Source organism: Macrobrachium nipponense, chromosome 15, assembly GCF_015104395.2.
Source record: "Macrobrachium nipponense isolate FS-2020 chromosome 15, ASM1510439v2, whole genome shotgun sequence".
In the NCBI taxonomy this organism is placed as follows: Eukaryota; Metazoa; Arthropoda; class Malacostraca; order Decapoda; family Palaemonidae; genus Macrobrachium; species Macrobrachium nipponense.
In genome coordinates this window covers 73,510,776-73,531,964 of record NC_087208.1, presented here as the reverse complement: position 1 = coordinate 73,531,964, position 21,189 = coordinate 73,510,776, and the positions used below count along the sequence as shown (strand labels likewise).

The following is a 21,189-nucleotide window of genomic DNA, read 5'->3' as shown; positions in this document are numbered from 1 at the left end:
CTGTCTTCAGTGCACCGCTGTTCCACCACAGCATCCACCATCCCTCCAGGGAAGAGAGAGGCGGAACCCAGCAATGGTCCGTTTCGCAGACCCAACGTTACCTCACGACCGGCCGCCCGAGCGATCACTGTGTCTCGACATCTCAGGACCAGGTTGGCCCACAGGTTGGCTATCTGGTGGGCGAGGTAGGAAATGGCTCTACCTCCAGACTGACACAGTCTCCCAAACACCGAGTCTCCTTTGGGAGAGATGGGTCCTTAGGAGGCTGCGACCACAGGTCTCCAGCCAGGAGACTGCTTGGAAGGCTGCCATGGCAGTCGCTTCCAGGGCCGATGCCTCTTGCTGTGAGAACCAGAGGTTCTCAGCCAGCAGGTGATGGAGAGGCACCCCCGGAGTTAGCCTAGCTATCTCTGGGTTAACCTGCTTGGTCGGCAACAAGTCTACCGATGGCTCATAGAATCGCCGCTGACGGGGTAGAGGTGAGGGTAAGCAGCTTGTCCAACCTGCTGGACCTAAGAGAGCCCTCCTGTCCGGAGACGAGAGTCAACTTGGCCCAGCACACCGTTGGCCAAGGAGGACAGACCCACTATCATCCTGGGTTCCTTCTGAGGACCCCAGAACAACTCCAACCTCGGTGGAGGTTCAGAGGGCGGAAGCACCGATCCTTCCCCGAGGTCGTTGTGCTGACGAATCGGCGCAATGACCTCCGCGAAAGACCTCTGGATCTTGGGAGTGATAGCGTCCTGAGGTGATGGACCGTCAGATCCATCCAGGCTGATCAGCTCTCGAGATCCTCCTCCTTCAGCAGGAGGAACCCCGTCAGACCCCTCGTGGTTTCCTCCAACCACTTGAGCGTACGACCTGCTCAGTCCCAGAATCGTGCCAGGCTTGTAGGCTCTCGTGGCGGGACCGTGTGGAGCGCGCTCCTCACGGTCACCCCTAGTCGCCTCACTCCTCCTGGTGTAGCCTGAGGAGGTTGAAGGGACAGGTGAGGAAGACCTGACGCTCCCGCCCTGCTTACCAGCAGAGCCGGTGGGCTGGGAGGACTGCAGGCGATCGCCAACCTGCGGTGGCAACCGAGCTGCAGGTCTAGTCCTGCGGCCAGGTGTTGCAGCAGCCCCTGAATGCTGGGAGTGCCCGGAAGGCTCGACGAGCAGCAGACCTGCTGGAGGTCTCCACCCGCGGCGGCAGTCACACCTGAGGAGGCAACAGTCTGGTTAGTTGGGGGGATTCCTGTTCGACGGGGTTGGGGGAAAGATCCCACCCAGAGCGGACGAATGACCCTGAGTACAATTCCAGGTCGGGGTGCTGCGCGCCTTCCTCTGCGCTCGACAGATCGAACGAAGAGGCAGAACGTGACACGTCCCCCGCAGGGGAAAGAGCCATATGAGGGAGCTGACTAGGAGGGAGGAACGAGGAAGATGTGTCCGTAAGCAAAGGTGTCGCAGCAGAGCTTTCCGACGACCCCTTGGCCGGTTTACACACTTTCTTCCTCCTCTCGTAGCGCTCCCACTGCTCTTCTGACCACAACATACAAATATCCCAAGGCTTGGCCCAAGAGCACTCACGCCCTCGACACTGAGTACACAATGACAGCCCTCCACACCAGGGCATACTCTCTGGTTGGTTGGGGGCCGGGGCGGTTTCTCACTCTCGTGGCCTTGCATGGTTATGTACTCGATGCAAACCACAAGACATAAACACAAGAAAAAAGAGAAATCAGTAAGCACTTACGCAGGATGCACACTACAAGTACTACAGCAATAAGAAAAAGCTAATACAAGGACAGCTTCGTAATCGAAGGCGAGAAAGTCTCACGATGATGGCAGGCAGAGAGGTGAACAACACGTTTTCATCCGACAGCGGCCGAAAGCAAAGTGGAATGTTTACCTCCAGTCGGGAGGGGCTCCTGACCATCAGATAAGCAGTTACTACCGAACTACCTTGTTAGAAAGCTTACAACCGGTCCAGCTGGCGCTGTAAGTAAATCCCTTATGTAAAGGATTGTCTATGTAAGAATTTATATATTTGAACAAATATATTTATATACATATATTTGTAGATATTTTTATATGAAATTTATTTTAAATTTAATTTTTTTTTTCTATTTAAATTTATTTTGGTGTCAATAACCCAGATGTTGTAACGCCAGGTTTAATAGACACAATCAATCACTCCCGTTGCTGAATAACCACTGGTTCCATGCTATGGAGAAGTAATGATGGTAGTTTATATTTGACAACGTCTCCGAGGGTTACGTGAAAGAGAGAGAGAGAGGAAAATTGGTGGAGGAATAAGTGGGTGTGGTTTGATGGTGGTCGTAAGCGTGTGTCTGTTGTGGTGATTTCCGTGTATATCAGTGGCAGGAGTGTGTTACGGGAGTCATAAGAAGTCGGTAAGTTGGAAAAGATAGGCAGATACCAAAGTAGCCAGTTTTATTTGGTGTTTTCTTGGTTGGTACTGATATTCTGTGGTTGTTGTGCATGTGTCTGTCTGGTGATTGTTGAAGTTGAAGAGGTTGATTGTGCGATTTGGCATCTGTGAGTTCGCAGCTGGGGACAATGTTGGTGTTGGCAGTTTGTTGTGCTGGGTTGGAGTTGGCATATGATTTGGTGGTTGTTTGTGTGGTGATTGGGATGTTTTTTGAGTTGTGCAGTTTTGGTGTTTGTTTTATGTTGTGATTCGCGGCAGTGGTTGTGTCTCGGCTAGCCTAGCCTAGCTATATCCAGCGGACAGTACCTACCTAGCCCCGAGTATCTGGAGTCTGAGGTGAGTAGGCTACATGTGTTTGTGTTTTGTGTGTTCTGTATTTTGGTAAGCCAATTGTCCTGCAAAAAGTAACGTAAAAGGGAAAGTGTGGCTGTGGGAAAATTTTTCAGCCGGTACAATTCACGTTACTGTGGGGAGTTTGCTTGCTTTTTTTGCTTAGCTTTTATTCTGCCACAATGCAACATGAAAACACCATACAAACAAACTGTACCCTCTTCACTGTTGTAGGGTGTAGAAAAGTCTTCATGGTTACAAAGAGAAAAATGTACTCTACTAATGGGGAGTGCAAGGACTGATTGTTGAGGCAGAGTGGAGATACAAAAGGAGAGTGAATGATTATTAACATACATTATGAGGAGTGCAAGGACTGATTACTGAGGCAGAGTGGAGATACAAAAGGCGAGTGAATGATTATTAACATACATATACTGTTTGTAATGACTGTAAATATAGTACAAATTTACAACTGAAGTTAAGTGAAGCTGTAATTTATGTATGATTTTTAAACCATGAATGACAGGTAAAAGAAGTGCTAAAGATAAAAAAGTATGAATTGGTAAATATTACTAATAATATTGTTACGTAGTTTTTCCACAAGCCCATTACTGTACAGTATCCTAATCCTGCTGTCAGCAGCTACAGAGACACTCCAGAAAACTAGAAGGCAGCTTCCTCTTGGTAAGTTATGCATATACAGATTCCGAAATCTTCTCAGAGAATGATATTTGTGTATGTTTTACTGAACACACGTGAAATTTGTTAAGTTTTCCTTATCTATAAGCATCAGTCATATGTCATGTCTAATCATACCCATCTTCTTTATACATGCATTCCTTTGTGAATGTATTTCATTATTATACTTTCATAAGTTTGTTTGGTGTTGGTGCATGCTAGGACAAGTGGCAGATGGTTTGATGCTTACACCTGAATTCTAACAAGTTTTTCTTGAACAGCGATTTGTATATGATGCTTATGATTTTGGATATTGTACTATGTAAATATCAGTAGTTATTGAGCTTTCCATCTTCCATTCACCTCATTAACATAGCAGTCAATGATTTCAGGAAAGTAGAGCATACTGTTGTTTTCAGCATTTTATAAGCCTAATCAAATTCCTACAGTTAGCTATTAAGAATCAAGTGATACTGAATGCTATTAGGATGCTTTGTTAGTATATAGGTCATGTTAGGATTACTAGAGTCTGGTAGATTATGTAGCTTGATACCTTTCAGATTACCTTTACCAAAGAATTGTAAAGTTGATGTAATGCTACTATTATAACACAACATATCTGTTAGGCTTGCTGGTAAGTTTCATGGCTAATTTAAAAAGGGCCCTCATCTTTTGCATAATACATAACAGATAGCAAAATTCCTTTCCTTGTTGTTTCGATAATTAGACACAACAGAAAACAAATTTACCCTATACAGAAAACCAGAATTTTTACTTTCCCACATTCACTACTTTTCTATCAAGATACGTATAGTCAGCAACCTATTCTTAAGAGCCTTACAAATTTATTCCCCAGATTTCCTGGAAAAGGAATTTGAACTAATTCGTAAACAGCTTTCGTCTTTAAGGTATACTGACCAAATAATTGAGAAAGCAATTCATAAAGCAAACATAATTTTTTGCTGACCCCTTCAAGACAAGACCAGAGAGACATCCAACAATAAAATAAAAATCCCACACCTGGACAGGATTAAGACGGTGACCCATACTCTCGGAAAATCTAACCCTTTTGCCTTTACCTACCCAAACACCTTAGCCAAATCCCTAATGAACGTCCAACAAAAGACAATCCTCAAAGACACAGGAGTAGTATATGAAATCTAATACCCAGACTGTGACCAATGTTACATCGGTTTAACAGGAAAATCACTTTCCCACAGATTAATACAACATAAACAGTCAGGTATGGTCAAGAGAGCTCAGCTATTTTTAACCATATAAGTAACCATAATCACTGAATAAACTGGAATTTGTCACATGTAATTTATAGCAGCAAATGTTGGCACAAAACCCAGATGATAGAGTCAGCCTTGATGAAACAAAGACAGGTAATGAACATCTCAAAGGGTGCCTGGGATTCAGCTATCATAGATAAAATCTTCCTTCGGCCAACACTTAGAAGATTAAAGAGAAATTATCAGAGGGGGTGACATAGTAAATATGGTTACCTGTGGATAGATCTCTTGGTATAAATACTACATTTTCTGTAACTTTAATCATTCATTACCTACCTGAAGAGAGAGACAGCAGTCTCTTGAAATATAGTACGTACTTGCTTTTTATATTTTGCCATTTTTATAGGCTCCTTTTATTAGATGGAACTCTGTTGTAACAGAAAATTTTTACCAGTCATTAAATACATATGTACGCTTATACATATGTACATACATATTCATATTTACATATGTAGATGTGCATATGTATATACAGTGGAACCCCTGTATTCGGGGAGGATAGTTTGAACCCCATAAAAATGCTTAAAACTGCCCATTTTGTTAGTTAAACCTCAAGAAAAAACACTAAAATGTTTATATTGGGTTCTTTCAATAGTTTCATCACATAAAGTGCATTTTAAAAATGAATTTGACTAGAAAATACAGTAATTTGTGGATATTTCTCAGAAAAGTACTGCGGATAGGTGAGTTTCCAGCAAATAATGCCAGTTGAGAAATCCATGAATATGTGAGTCTGCGAATTCAGAGTCCACGAATACGGGGTTCACTGTATGTACATGTACATGTTTGTGTGACACTCCTTTCTCTAAAAAAAAACTTCCTCACCCATCTTTTTTATTTTTCTTTCTCTTATCCCTCCTCGAGTGTTAAAACTGCCAACTAAAATACAGGCTACTGCACCAAGTATCCTGACAACATTGCTTACGAACAGTTTCCAAGATGTTTGCAAACTGATTACGATCAGTTTCCAAGAAACTGTTTGCAAACTTTGTTTCCAAACAGTATTTACCGGTGTGGATAGGCCTTTACATATTTATCTTTATCAGAGTGAAAACAGTAAAATGTGTTCTTTCATGCCCAATAGTTTTGATTCAAATACATTTCTTTCAAATTTTATTTACGGTCTAGTTTGATGGTATAGTACTATATACCGAAGTTCATGGGAGCTTCATGCATGTTGCCGATGCACGATAATAGTCGTTAGCAGCATGAACATTGTTTTCTTAGCTTCAGCAACAACTTGCAGCTCAAATTTAGCAGTATATTTCCATGACGATCTTTTCTCCATAGCAAATAAGGGTATAGTAATGTAAAAAATATATCAGTCCTATTCTACTTAACGTCATTTGTAACAACTATGGTATTTTTAAAACATGCGATAGGTGAAATGCAAGCAATACCGCTATTGTTATCCAATTCTTTTGTTCATAACAAAACAGCTGTTTCTTGTTTGGTTGTTTATGGCTGTATGGTTTACACAACGAGTATAAAGTTACTAATGATACTTTTAGCATTCTCTTTTACTTTTTTAACCAGAAAATTTGATAGATAAAGAGATGGAGGAAAAGAGGTTAGCTTATTGTAATTTGGTCTCATAAAATGAATTCATATGATAAACAAAATACACAATAAATTATTTTTTAAGGGTGAAAATTTAGGGGTCGCATGATACACAAAATTGCGTGTTACACGAGAATATACAGTAGTCATGAAAATAACATAAAAATGCAATAATTAGTTAATATTTGTCGATGGAAATGTCCGTGAATTGCCGAATTTTTCGGTTTGTTTGTTTGTATGGTGTTTTTTGTTGCATGGAACCAGTGGTTATTCAGCAACGGGACCAACGGCTTTACGTGACTTCCAAACCGCATCGAGAGAGAACTTCTATCACCAGAAATACACATCTCTGACTCCTCAATGGAATGCCCGAGAATTGAACTCACGGCAACCGGGGTGGCAGTCCAAGACCATACCAACCATGCCACTGAGAAAAATTTGCAAATAGGTGTGTCCAGGAATTGTGAAAATGGGAATACAGGTGTTTACTATACAGGCCCAGACCGATGGCCCAAATTTCTGTAAGTCCATATTTTCTGTGACTACCCTTTTCATTAAGCTGTATTTACAAAGTAATAATTATTGTTTTTGTTAAATCAAATTATATAACATAACAATTAAAGTAATATGTATGTTATTGTTAACATAATAAATGAATCGATCAATAAAACTGAAGAAATATTCTTGAATATCAGTGCAAACTTTCAACATTATAAGTAAAATTCTGTTAACTAAAATCAGTACTTTGAATAACATCTAAGCGGGTAGAAGGTCATAGACCGTGTACCCAATTTTTTTTCTTAATATAACTAAAATAACATTTCCAAGTATTTCATCTTGTATATACGCATATATGTAACAACATTTATAGAAGAAAAGGTCCATTTTTGGGAAAAACGACCCGGCCCCCCCATAAAAAACTAGTAATATATATATATATATATATATATATATATATATATATATATATATATATATATATATATATATATATATATATGTGTGTGTGTGTTATTTATAGTATATACTATATATACAGGCAGCCCCGGTTAACAGCAGAGGGTTGCGTTCCCGGCCGGTGTTGATAACCGAAAATCGGCGATAACAGCACTAAAAACCTGCTGTTAACTAGAGATTAACGCTGCTAACCAGAGATCATCACAGAAAATCCAGATTAACAGCGTCACTAGACAAGCGTCGTAAAACCCGATAGTGAAGGATTGATGACTATACGTATTTTAAAAATTTTAAATAGCAGTTAAAAACACCCTCTTGGTTTAAAGCACCTCAGTGGCGTGGTTGGTATGGTATTAGCGTCCCACCTCGGTGGTCGCGGGTTCGATTCTCGGCCATTCCATTGAGGAGTGAGTCACGTAAAGCCGTTGGTCCCGTTGCTGAATAACCACTGGTTCCATACAAACAAACAAACAAACCCTTTTGGTTTAGGAAACTTTTATCTGTTTACCGTAATAAAGAATAGTAATGATTCTATGATGATGGTTTTAAACCATGGCAGGACAGCAAATTCAATTATGCATTATTTAATAAGGAACCTTATAAGAATCTGAATATTGTGAAGACCAAAAGTCAAAATATCACTGTGTAACACCAAATAAGAAATGTTGGAAGTGTTAGAAAGGCAAATGAAACTGAATATAAAAGTACCATTTATTGTCTTGTCCCTAACCTCTATCTAAGTAATTATTTAGATTGGGTAGTTCCAGCTTCATTCCTTTTCTTTTTCTTGTTTCCATAACAATATTGAAAGGATGGTTAATATTACAAGCTCCTGGTTCCATAGGATTACCTGGTAGTTCCTGCCAATGATCAAAAGTGCACTGGGGAAAGGCTTTGCCACTAGTGGCTCCTCGTAGATCACGATTCACTCCAAACGATTCATTAACAGGCAAATAGGCTTTGATGTTATGCATGACAGTGCCAGCAACTGTGCATTCTTCAGCTATCACACTTCTTCGCCTTCCAAGCACACTGTAAACACTACCGATGACTTCTTCTGGACACTGGACCTCACACAGAAATACAGGCTCCTGTAAGCGAGGCTCACCTGTCAAAACACTGGCAAACATGGCACGTCTAGTAGCTAAAATCAACTGGCCACTTCCCCTGTGTGATGGGTCAGAGTGCAGAACAGCATCCTGAAGGTTAAATCTCACACCACGCATCCTTTCACCACAGAGAACGCCTTCTTTGGTAGCCCACTGGAAACCAGCTATACAGTGGTCTTTGACCAAGTGCAAACCCTGCACTCCCTTTGTAACATCAATCAGAAGGTTTGCCTCATCTGAGTTTGGTCCAAATGTCCATATTTTTTTGGCCTCTGAAGCCTCAAAATCATAGATTTCTTTCAAATAGGATGTTCTGGTCTTAAGGTCATTTAGGGGACTCACAATTCCATTCTCAATGTCTTCTGGTAAACCTTTAGGTAGAGGACATGCTGTCATGTAGAGTTTGTTAAGCCTATTTGCCGACTTCGACAGACAGATCATGGAGGACTCCTGAACCACGGTTTCTCTGTAAGACACCAGTGGTTTTGACTTCTTCAAGGGGATGCAGGCATGATCCTCCTCAAGGTCCTGCAATGAAGAGTTTGTATTTGTAAAAGTTTGAATTTTATCTTTTTATCTTAATAGTTGTAACCTTTATTTCTATCTTACGTTAACAGTGAAAAATGTTAAAAAATGGATAATATTCCACTACCAGATAGATCCTTAATTAAACATAGTACCCTCAATATTTCTGTTCAATTCAAGGAGAGTCTAAGATTAAGTTTGGTACTTACTAAAACGTGTGTATAATTACAAAAATTACAACAATAAGATACGTATCATGAACAGTATATGCTTTAACAGAATTGATCTTTGGGTAACAAGGGTCTCTAGAAATTTCAAATATTAATTTTCGAAACGCTGAAAATGCATTACCTTTAAACAAATATCAAGATGTAGTTCACCAGCTCCTGCAATGATATGTTCACCAGACTCCTCCGTATAACACTGCACCATTGGGTCAGACTTTGACAACCTATGGTGAAATGTAAGCTTTCATATAATGTTTGTCTTTTTTGTTTACATTATAATTATTATAGTTTAACACGATCAATGAACCACATTACTGACTCTCATAAGCAAGACCGCGGTTAAAGTAGTAGTACAAATTCGTAGTTCTGCGGTTAAAGTAGTAGTACAGATTCATAGTTATAAATGGACAGAGGAAATGGATGAGAAGTCAAAGACATAAAGCCAAGTAGCTGGGGTGCAAGGACTTTCCACAGAACCCTCAGAGCCATTGGCAGTGCGCCACACAAGGCATACTATGAGTAACACTTCTTATAGTGTGTTACCTCCCAATGATATGTTGTCAATATTTTGTGAAGTAATATCTTGCCATTATATATTTTACAAGTGCATATATCTGAAAATCTTTCTTCTGATGATGAATGACCAGGCTTTGGTGTCTTACCTTAATTCCATAAACTTCCCATTTGATTTGCAGTAATAGCGCTGATATTTGTATATGTTTATATTACCTATAATATTGTTGCCTATTGTTTGCTAGCATTCAAGTTTTTAAATGATTTTTGAGTGTTACAAATCTTCAGAAGTTTAGGTTTCATTTTTAGTGTGTATTTTGTAACAACATAGTATTTCTGTATTTTAGATGTTGTTACATAGTACTACTATTTCTTTATTTTAGATGTTGTTACACTTCCTCTAACGCATTACTTTTTGTTTATACTGACTAGATATCATACTGTAAATGAAGGATATCATTACTATATCCGTTTGTATCTGTAGAGATATTTAGTACCATGAAATAGTTTACCTTACCTTTTAAGTCCTTCAACCAATTTTGGCAGGTCAGACGGGTTGCACGGTTCCACTGCCACCCGCACTATGGGTGATACACTAAACTTCATGACTTTCATGTTATGAGCATCCTTGCTCGTGGTGATGGTGCCAGTCTTCACTAAATATTGATCAATTCCCACCAAGCCACATATATTTCCGGCAGGGACAGAATCCACAGATTCTACACACCGCCCCATCATCAACACTGTTCTCTGGATAGATTTTTCATAGAGATCTTCTTTGGTTCCAGGGACGTAATTAGGTCCGAGTATTCTGACCCTCTGGGTCGACTGGACCCTACCTGAGAAAATCCGGCCAAATGCATAGAATCTTCCTTTGTCGTTGGTTGGAACCATCTTTGATACGTACATCATCAAAGGGCCCCCTGAATCACAGCTTCTGATGGCTGTGCAGCAGGTGTCGTCGGCTGGCCCTTCGTATAGTATGTCGGCGCGATACCTCTGAGCTGTAACTGGGGATGGCAAATGAACCGTTATCATGTGGAATAATGTGTCGCCGGCAGCTAGCCAGGTTCTCATGACTAGCTTCAGCAAATCTTTCCCTGTCACTTCCTTGTCCTTCAGTGACATCTTGATTTCCAAAGTGTCCAAAAGCTTTTGGGTTTCTTCTACCTGTTAGAACAATATAGTATAGATATTAGCAAGGTGTTCTACCATTCAGTATGAGAAATGTTACTCACTGAAATTTCACTCGTGTTCCCTGATTTCTATTATTTTCTTTGCTCGAGAGATTATTGCTATCACAAAATGTAGTACATCTCAACAATATTTTTTATTACACAAAAATTAGAACTTTATTAAATAGTAATGGGACCTGGCTCATTCATTTGCATTAGTGTGGATAGTCTGAAAGCACATTACATGCCAAATACTTTCACTTAGTATCAGAGAAAGGGGCAATTACATAACATCGTAATACCAGCTGACGGTAATTATTATTAGCATTGTGTCTTCTAGACACTCCTTTGAAAAGAATGGCAGTATGGATGGCGCTGAGCTTATACCATGACTTCACAACTTGGCATATAAGCTTTTTCTTTTCAACAGGTAAATAATAAAACAGCTGGCGGAAGTCAGCTGCTTTATGTTTTCCATAAAAACATACGCCAAGCTGAAAAGGTTCAGTGTAAGCTCAACGGCATAAAAACTGCCATTCATGAATACTCACTAACCTGAAAGTTCATGATGGCATTGAAAATCTTGTAAATTGGTTCCAGCACATACAACGTGAAGGCTCGTTCGTTGTCACTTGATTTGACTCTTGACCATTTCTTAGTCTTTTTGTTGAAGTAATTCTCTCCCCATAACCTGGGAATCAGTATTTAGTGAATTATGTACAGTAAATTTTGTCATGGTATCATGATTAGGAGAAGATGCAACATGAATAGTTTAAAAGCAATAACACGAAAAATATCTTTTAATACTTTTCAAGTTATCAAAAATACTTTGACTCACTTTTTCATGAGTTTTTCTTTGGGAACACTGAAGCGGGAAGAGTATATGTCGGCGAATTCCTTGATTGAGAAAGCCCATCCGTGGAGCCCTGAGCCAAACCCCACCGAACCAGTGCTTGGGTCAACGAAGATGTCTCCCATCACTTCCTCCTCGGCATAGGTCGCTATGATCGAATTGACGCTCTCGATTGTTCTCTGCGGGATAGGACTAACTTAATATACATCACCAGTCGATACAAGCTTTGTAATTCTGCGTGTATCTGCAATGTAGCTCTTTACGTGTAGATAAAAATTTAGCAGTAATAAGGAACCAACACTGCTTCAGTTTTGATGATTGTGGTAACGTAATATATACCGGTTGTGGTGATAACAGTAACTGTTTAATAAATTTATGTTCTTTCAACAAATTTTTAAAAAGTGCAGCACAATTTTAAGTTTTAATTAGTTTCATCGTATGGCCATTTTACCTCCATGAACATGCAATAAAAATTATGGCTCTTTCCCATAAGCTTGGAAGAAGACTAATAATTATGCAACTTTCACTTTTAACAATATCTTAGAAACACTAAAAAAGATACTCTTGCTCCGACTTGTCATTCAAAGGGAAATTCAGAAATTTTCGAAAGAGAAAACATCCTTTATACAATTAACGTAATTGCTTGTATTATAACGTTCAAACAAGGGCATCTTGTTTTGTTGAAGCTTGCTATTCAAATACAAGGCATATTGGCATTTTACGAAAGAATGTATAGACCACTAATAATAATCATCCAGATAGAAATAGCACATTGCTCTTTATGTAGTTTTGAAACTACCGACTGTTTCTAACCTGAAATGCTTGGTACAATTCCTCTGGTTCCAGCTGTAGTTCCATCAGAGCTCTGTCCATTTTGTTCATAAAGAGAATTGGCTTAACTCTTTCCCTCAAGGCTTGTCTTAAAACAGTCTCCGTCTGAACACACACCCCTGTCGTGGGAAGAAACTCAATGTGAAACCAAAAATGGATGCCATCGGGTCCATAGATTTTTCATTTCTTCAGACTTTGGGATCAAGGATTTTGTATGGCATTATTCAGACAATAGAAACTTTGAAGTTGATTCATACAAAAACAAGGCTTTGTGAAGATTATATAAAGCCTTAGTAAACGAGACAGCTACAGTAGTACCATAAAGTTGGAAAAGCATAAAATTCAAAATTTTAGGGGATTGTTTTAGTGGGTGTAAAAATAATGAGAACTGTTGCAGAGAGATGAGGCAGTAATTGTTCATTCTCCTTGGAGAAGAATTTTTTAATTCTGCAAACGCAAAATGATGGATTTTCTATGCAAGAGGTTAGGTATTTGGATGAGGAGGCAAAATTGTGAGTTTTAAGGACCATACCAAAAGCAAAGAAAGTTTTTATAGTAGAGGATTAAGTTTAATTAGAAGCCACTTGAGATTAGAACTTGGAGATTCTGTGTCTGTGGTTCATGCGACAGGTGAGTTTATGTTTACGTGGTTGTACGCTCCACTTACAGAGCAACAGGGAGTAAGAAGGCTACAGAAGGCGGCACAAGAAGGATCAGTAGATGCATCATTTGATGAGTGGTGTCCAGAGGTCATTAGGTAGTGAAGAAAGGTGAGAGGAAAGATGACATTTCAAGGCTAGGTGGAAGGAGAAATAAGCACGCAAAGAATATTTTGAACCATCTTCACCATCACTTCAACATCATTTCCCTGACCTGAAACACAGTCGACAACAACAAGTGCCCCGTCCGTCACTCGAAGCGCAGCTGTGACCTCCGACGAGAAGTCCACATGTCCCGGAGAATCAATGAGGTTGATCAAGAATCCATTCTCACCTTCTTCTCTCTGGTCCTCGTTAGTTATGAGAGCAGCATCTTCGTCACTGTGTTTGAAGTACAGTGAGATAGCTCTGTTGGAAGTCGTTGAGAAATTTGATGAGATTGGCGAAAAAGCAGCAATATTGTTTAGGGGATTTGGTGCCTACTAAAGATTAAGAAAAAAAATTGATCATTGCGTAAGTTGTTTCAGATCTTTGAGTCTTGTTATGGAACGAAATACAAGTGTATTACGAAAATTTTACCATGAAGACCTGGAAAGAAAACACGAGATGTCTACTAAAGGATGGGACTTGTTAAGTTTGCTCAAGAGTGAATTCATGCATTGTGGCCGAGGGTGACTCAGTGCTATGTTGATGTTTTTACGTAAGGTTGATGACTAAATTCTAAACCGTTCGCAGGGTTGGTAATTTTTGTTAAAAAATCAACCATCTCTAGGTCAGCTGATTTTTCCCCCTTCAAATTTAAAATATAACTTCAAATTTTATGCCATAAAATATTAGTTTGATCTGCATTTGAGAAATAGCTGTGGGGGTGGCTTGAGCAGGTTTGACACTCTAACCCTCGCTCAGTAAATCTGCTCAGTCATTAGAATAACGACATTGGATTTAAATGCTCACTGATTCACATTTTTATCTTTTCTAAGGCTTTCATCTGTGTCACAAGCCTTTCCTCATTTCTTAAATTTAACTGTATTTGACACAAACTCGGTGGCCGCAAGTTCCATTTTCAGGCATTCCCTTGAGGGAGTTAGATATGTGTATTTCTTGTGATAGAAGTTCACTCTCGACGTGGTTCGGAAGTCACGTAAAGCCGTTGGTCCCGTTGCTGAATATCCACTGGTTCCATGCAACGTAACAACACCATACAAACAAAAAACAACAAACCCTCCATTGCTGGCAATGATAATAATTATTTTAGAGCCCAAGAGCAACTCGGTAATACCGAGTTCATAACACAGAAAGAAAAGATAAACTGAGAGAGCAAAGCCTAAAGCAAAATTCTATCCCGTTTCCGGATGAATGAAACGATTATACTCTGTTTTTGCCACAATGTTTTCCCCAGTCAACACCAACGTTCTTTCTCCTCATGCATAAATCAAAACTTAGATTTAGCTGACTTTGCGCCAGCCAAATTTACACATTACAGGCTCGTGCTCTCGGACAGCCCGTAATTCTGAACTTGGGTAACTAGAATCCTGCCTGACAGGGCTCATGGAATTTGCAAGTATCTTACATATTAATTTCCTGAATTTAAGGGTTAAAAGTACCTTGAATAATATTTATTATGACTTTGAAATTTTGTAATCATCTCAAGAACTCATAAAATTTGTCGGGCCACCTTTCCCAAATTTATCTAACATGAGAATTTGGAATTATTTTTCTAATCAATATTTCTTTGATGCTTACAATCTAGCATCCTAAAACAGGTGAAGCTACTATTTTGTCCTTTAAGCCCCGTTTTTTTTCCTGCTCGCGTTTGCTTCGGGAATGATCTAGATAAAACCGTAGGGGGTTTCCATCACATTGGCTGTTGCTGGAAAAGATTTTGAATTTTGAACAATACTTACGTTGACTTGATTGTGATGCATCTGTCACTTTCGTCTTTCCGGTTGTCCATGTACCTCTCCCCAGATCGGGATTCTGCGATGATGCCAGCCTTCGTGATGAGGGTGTCCGTCAAGGAGGACTTTCCGTGGTCAACATGGGCTATCACAGAGATATTGCGGATGTTCCTCTTCTTTTCCATCAGTTGCTGGATCTCCTGGACCGTGAAGTTAACCTGGTTGTTTGGTCAAAAAAAAGAACGTTGATGAGATCTGCTTTTGCTGGTAAGGACACACACACACACACACACACACACACATAGATCCAGGAACTGATGATAGTTTAAAAATTGAGTTATAGTATGTTCTCCAAGTGATTGCTGGAGAGAAAAACTTTAAATTTAACAGAAATACCAAAGGAGAAAAACCAGGATGAAGATAATGCGGAGAATACAGTGATAAGGGAAAGTGGATATAATGAGGATTCATGACTGCTGTACCTTTATGAGGTAAAAAAAAAATTATCTACGGATTAGGTGATCACCGGATGTGATCTCTATAACATTTAGTATCACTATGACTATAGGTGAAACAGCTGAAGTAGTATTTCAAGTGATAACATCAAACAGGTAAATTATTAATAACATCATCTTTAGATGCCGGAGAGGGGAAAAGTAAATAAAAAAATAAATTTTTAAAAAACCAGGTCAGAGTGCTGTAACCGGGATCAACCCAGGCGAGTTCATTGAAAAATTTGAAACGGAATAAAAAAGAAAAATGGAAGCCATGAATGAAGAACTGAAACTGCAGTTCCTAGATCAAATGGAACACGCCGTGCAGACAAATGAAAACTAAAAACGAAGAAAGGTCATGCGATGAAAAACTACTGTACAAGTGAATACCATTATGATGAGTGACAGGATGCAAGCAGCAGCATCCTATGGGACTTTTCGTTGAATTTTTCGACGGAGAGAGACGAAATAAACATTGCAGTTGATGAAATGGGAACAGACTCATAATAGCCAAGTCTCAGATGACGAAGGAGAGGATATCGTAATACCTTTTAGCGATCGGTTTCAGATTTCAGCGCAGAAAACTGAAATCTGAAACCGAAGGAATGTAACATCGAATCATAAAATGCTCACCATTGATGAGACGAAATATAGGAATGTACGGATGTAAAAAGAAAGAAATAATAATAATAAGTTGTGGGTCGACCTTGACAAGGTATGGGTACTGTGTCTCACTTGAATTGCATTTTTTTTAATTGTGGACGTCCTGACACCGAAAAAGAGGCGAGGAAAGGGAAACAGACAATTATTTTCCACTATTTGCAAGCATCAACCACGCATCCACAAACTAGCGTTACCTTTCCCGTTTCTCACAGTTGAAAGTGAAGGCAGATTTGGTAAATGAATGTCAGAAAGAGGCGTAATGAATATTATCGTGACACGAGAAAAAAATAGGCGATCCATACATGTATTTGGAAGTACGGTAGTTGCGCCAGATATGAGAGGATAAAAGAAACTTGTAAATAACAGAAAAGGTAAAGCAAAGCCTGAAAAAATTGGATGCCAAAAGAAGATTTTGAACAGCCAGATTGAGTTATATGAAATGATTGTTGACCAAATTTATCTGTGAGAGATGATATACGACATTCAATGAAAATGACAAAACATAAGTTAGTATAGTAGACGCTTATTGCTGCATATGTGGAGAATTTGTAGAAAATAAACAGTCGAATAACTAAACACAATAAGCTCTAATTTTCGTCCACCAAACACGTCGCTGTCTTTACTCACCATTTTAGAAGTTTTGATATCGTTCAGGTTTTTAAGAGGAATGCAGCTTAGCTAGTGTCCACCGGTGTACGACTCGGAACTAACTTCGGGCTGGCCCGCTGGAGCTTTAAGTAGTGCATGGGGGTTGCACAACATGGAGAAATTTTCATTTAAGATTTTAGGCTCAAACCCCAACTACTAAAATATATCGATATTAGTTAAGTGCAAACAGTTTCGCTGCAGTAATAAGAGAACAATAACATTGTTTTTTAAAAATTCAAGTACGAAAAATAAACATTTCTATTGTGCAATTACATTGCGCGTAATTTAAAACACATGAGGTAAGGTTACCCAATACTGGAACTCCCAAGCATGTATAGGTACCAACGATGCAGTGACGACCAAAACCTCTCCCTATCAACGATTTCAACTTCATATATATATAATATATATATATATATATCTATATATATATATATATATATATATATATAGAGAGAGAGAGAGAGAGTAAGAGAGAGAGAGAGAGAGAGAGAGAGAGAGAGAGAGAGAGAGAGAGAGAGAGAGAGAGAGAGAAACCTTTTTATTATCTGAATTATTTTGTTTATCCAAAAAATGACAAAGTATAATATAAAGCACTTTTCATGAACCATTGGCTAATTGGTAGACGTGTGGCGGAAGCTGATCTGAATTCTGATGTAGTTAATGTACGTAAGTGTGCTCAATTATACACATACATTAATGTAAGCATAGGATATTGGTTCAGCAAGCTTTCTATGGGAACTCTATCTTTAATTGTTATTCGAAACAGTAAAAAAATTTGCTATTGTTCGACAGGCTTACATCTTCCCACCGTTATCCCCACACTAATGGTCGGTTGCCGGATACGCCTTTCCTTACATCATACAGTCATAGTTTATTATTTGGCAAAGGGGTTTTTACGACCGCATACCCTAACTGTGTTCGGCGGGCTTACTAGTATATCTCGGCAAATGCCGGTATCTTGAACATCAAGTCTGTTTGTTCTCCACTGTAAGGGTATTCTTCACTTATTTTAATGTCAACAACATATTCAGTGGCGAAACTGCCAGAAATTTAGGCTTCCCCTATCTAAGCAACGGTAACTATGATGTTAGACCTCTCTGGGAAACCATTTTTAGCAGTCTTACTTCGCGTTATATTGTTTATCGATCAGTGAAGTTAGACAAAAAAATGTAAGAGGACTTTTGTTTAAAGTAAGTCCTTGGCATTTGCATATATTTCATAAATGCAAAAGCCAAGGAGTTATGCAACCATATCACCTTACTTACTCTAGTCAAAAGAAAACTGCAAATGAACAAGGAACAACATCTGGTTTAAATTTTAGGCCACGTTATCAGTCATTGCGATTAAATGCAAGGTGAATTTCAGCCTCACCCATATTGAAATTCAGTAGCACAACTGAGAATCCACTCTATGATAATGGCAAATTTTGCAAGATTTGAAAGATAGTAACGTAATGCGAATTTTAAAAAGAAAAAGCGAGATAGCGCGGAATAAATAACCGTATATATATTAATATATATATAATTAATTCATAATATATATATATATTAATATATATATATACATATATATAATAATTTGGCGCATGAGTGATCGTATAAATTTGATATTACTCTTTCTAAAATTTACCATTGCTTATATTTCGGTTGCAAGACTTTTTTTTTTTCGATTCTTCCAAGGTGATGTAATCGATTGCATTATTGTATTCTGAAGACCTATTCATCGCTTGGCATTTGATTCTTCAAAAGTGTAATTGTATCGTTGAAATAAATTTCAGTGAAACTCCTCGAAATCTTATAAACTAGAATATATTAGACTTTTACTTTTGCGAGACATGTATTTTGCAATCTTCTCACCACTGGGAACGTTTTTCCCTTTTGGCTTCCTTTCTTTCCTTGAATGAGTGTGAGAGCTTGCTTTTATTTAATGTGTAACAACCTACTAGTTGCAGTTTAAGCTGTTTGAAGTTATGTGAGTCGTAAGTGATTAGAAAACATCTTTAAATCTGTTAGTAATATTAACAAATGGATTATTACACACTTTCATAATTATGGAAGAAGTTGAAGCTAAAAGCTCCCTTTTAACGGAAATCCAGCAAGCGTCTGTTTGTTGTGAGTGCTGACAAGCTAGCAAATAGTAATATAACATTCTTCGCTTGAAGTTTACGGTACTGTTATCTATAATTGGCTCAAAATATTTATGATTATAAATTAATATAAAACATTTATTAAGCAAATGACTTTTAAAGGCTACGTGAAATGTAACATCATCTCGATTTAAGTACTATTATTTAGTATTCGCTGCAAGCATGTCTGCTTAATTATGACGACACCTTAATTATTTCAGTTTATTATACTCGCTGGCAGCATTTTCCCTTTTGAGCATCCTCCTGACATTTATGCACTCGAATTTTCAAGAAAAATACGTTCTTACATTCAGTGACATGTATTAGTCTCTACCCGAGAGAAATAAACGCTTTATCATTATAATATTTCCGTGCTGTATCAAGTCGCAGGGCGTTTAAACACACGTTTTTGACGTTTGCCTCAGCTGGAGACAGGTGCTTTACCCTAGGTATTACTGCCTAGTAGTAGGATATGTACTTAGCATAAGGTACTGTAAACCATGACTGCATTTTGTACTTGAAAATATTCCTCTCATACCTACCTACCTATGTTTTACCTAGAGTGTGTTTTGAACATTTTTTACAATAGCCTAGCTAGGTAGTGGACCTCGCACACAAGGTTAGGTAGCCTATAGGGTAAAATACCGAATGGGCAGCCTCTACCGTAGTGTGACCACCTTCCCGAAAAAGTACTTTAACACATCCTTTAACCCAAGAGTAAGAGGAAGCGTCATCCTCCATTACCTAAGCGCTGAGGTAACGCAAACCAAAATATAGTACTATAGAATTTTTTCCGGTACATTATACTACAAACCCTCGGTCCTTTTACAATAGGAAGGTAACTAGCGGCAGCTGGAACGGCCGTAAGCTTCGAACAAGGGAGTTCGGTATTTAAATGCTTGTCGACAGTGCGCGGCGCAGTGCGGACTGTGAGGTGAAGAATCACTTTTTGCTTTTGGCCGTGTGTGTAGAGGGACGGTGTTCGTCATCCGCGCTCTGCCCGCTTCGGGTTGTTTACACTTTACCGGGCCAGTTGCTCCCTACTTTGTTTGTTGTTGTTTTGTATCGCGACACCCAAATCCATCCGCCACGGTAAGTAGCCTTACTGTAACCCCTGTGGTTAGGGCGCGCAGCGCAACATTACCTCTTGCCAGAACAGCCGTGCCTGCCAAGAATCTTTTAAATATGCGGATAAGGCGCGAAGCGCCGTTCCGCCACGGCCTTACTGACAGCACACATAAATCGATCGTCGCGGATATGTAGTAGCTCCCTACTTTGTTTGTTGTTGTTTTGGTATCGCCGCCATATTGGTTTTGGTGTTCTTCCGCCGATTTCGGTCGGCGGTCGAGTGGGCCCGCTAATCTGTAAGTGCTCCCCCCGCTTCATCGTCATATGCTTTTGTTGTGAATTTTTCAACTTGGTTTGTCAGTGTTTGAAAGTGAATTGTAAGTATGTACTGTCTTTTCACCTTTTATTACATTGATTTTATGGATCATCGGACATGGAGCTATCCCCACGCCCCCCCATCAACCGTAGAGTGTGCCTGGGGGTGGAGGGCCGTAAGTGTGGGGTCTTCCGCTCTTTTCCGAAGATTGATCCTCATTTGCACTCGATGCCGAGGATGTGAATGCTCTCGGCCCGAGCCTTGTAACATTTGTGTAGTTGGTCGGAGGTGCAGTGGGTACTGTCCGAGGGTGGGGAGAAGCGTAGACCTGCCAAGGAGTCGTCGGAAGCTCTCTGCTACTCCCTTGGTTTCGGACACAGCGTTTTCTTTCCTGCCCCCGACTCAGCTTCCCGGGTTGGCACCTTCCCCTTACCGGAAGGGCGGGGGGGGGTGGGTTTCGAGGTCCTTCTCGAGCGTAGAGGAGGGCGCTCCTTGCACGACGTGCATTTGTATTCGGGGTCTTCCGTTCACTCGGGGTGGGGCTTCCCCCCACGCAAGGGGAACCCCTCCTAACTTCCGACTGTTGCTTCCTCAGGGCTCCTGCTGCGGGGGACGACGTTGGCCAGGTGTGGGTGTCGCTGGGACTTCAGGGCACGCCGAGCGTCCAGGGGCTGCTGCAGCATTTGGCGGGGGCTCTGCCGGTCACCCATGGAGCGGCTAACCACCACTACACGATCTTGACTCCAGGGTACGCCGCCCCTCCTCACCTGGTTTACACCCCTCTCGTGATGTCTGTGACGCCAACGGCCGCCGTGCAGGGCCCGATCGC

General features: G+C 39.9%; 1 protein-coding gene across 1 annotated transcript; it reads right to left on the bottom strand.

Annotated features, from left to right (window-relative positions):
* Positions 1-7,952: 7,952 nt before the first annotated feature.
* Positions 7,953-16,955, bottom strand: LOC135195053 (translation elongation factor 2-like). Its single transcript, XM_064221398.1, has 9 exons — positions 16,828-16,955; positions 15,050-15,261; positions 13,360-13,553; positions 12,469-12,605; positions 11,641-11,834; positions 11,358-11,493; positions 10,145-10,797; positions 9,239-9,338; positions 7,953-8,890 (listed from the first exon to the last, which is right to left on the bottom strand). The coding sequence occupies exons 1-9, from the start codon at positions 16,828-16,830 to the stop codon at positions 7,979-7,981; spliced, it is 2,541 nt and encodes an 846-aa protein (XP_064077468.1). The 5' UTR covers positions 16,831-16,955; the 3' UTR covers positions 7,953-7,978.
* Positions 16,956-21,189: the final 4,234 nt, after the last annotated feature.

Excerpts from the sequence above, each read along its gene's own strand:
- LOC135195053 (XM_064221398.1), bottom strand. Across the intron at positions 13,554-15,049 it reads TGCATCACAATCAAGTCAAC|AGCTATCTCACTGTACTTCA; the intron begins GTAAGTATTGTT and ends GACTTCCAACAG. Across the intron at positions 10,798-11,357 it reads ATGCCATCATGAACTTTCAG|GTAGAAGAAACCCAAAAGCT; the intron begins GTTAGTGAGTAT and ends TTGTTCTAACAG.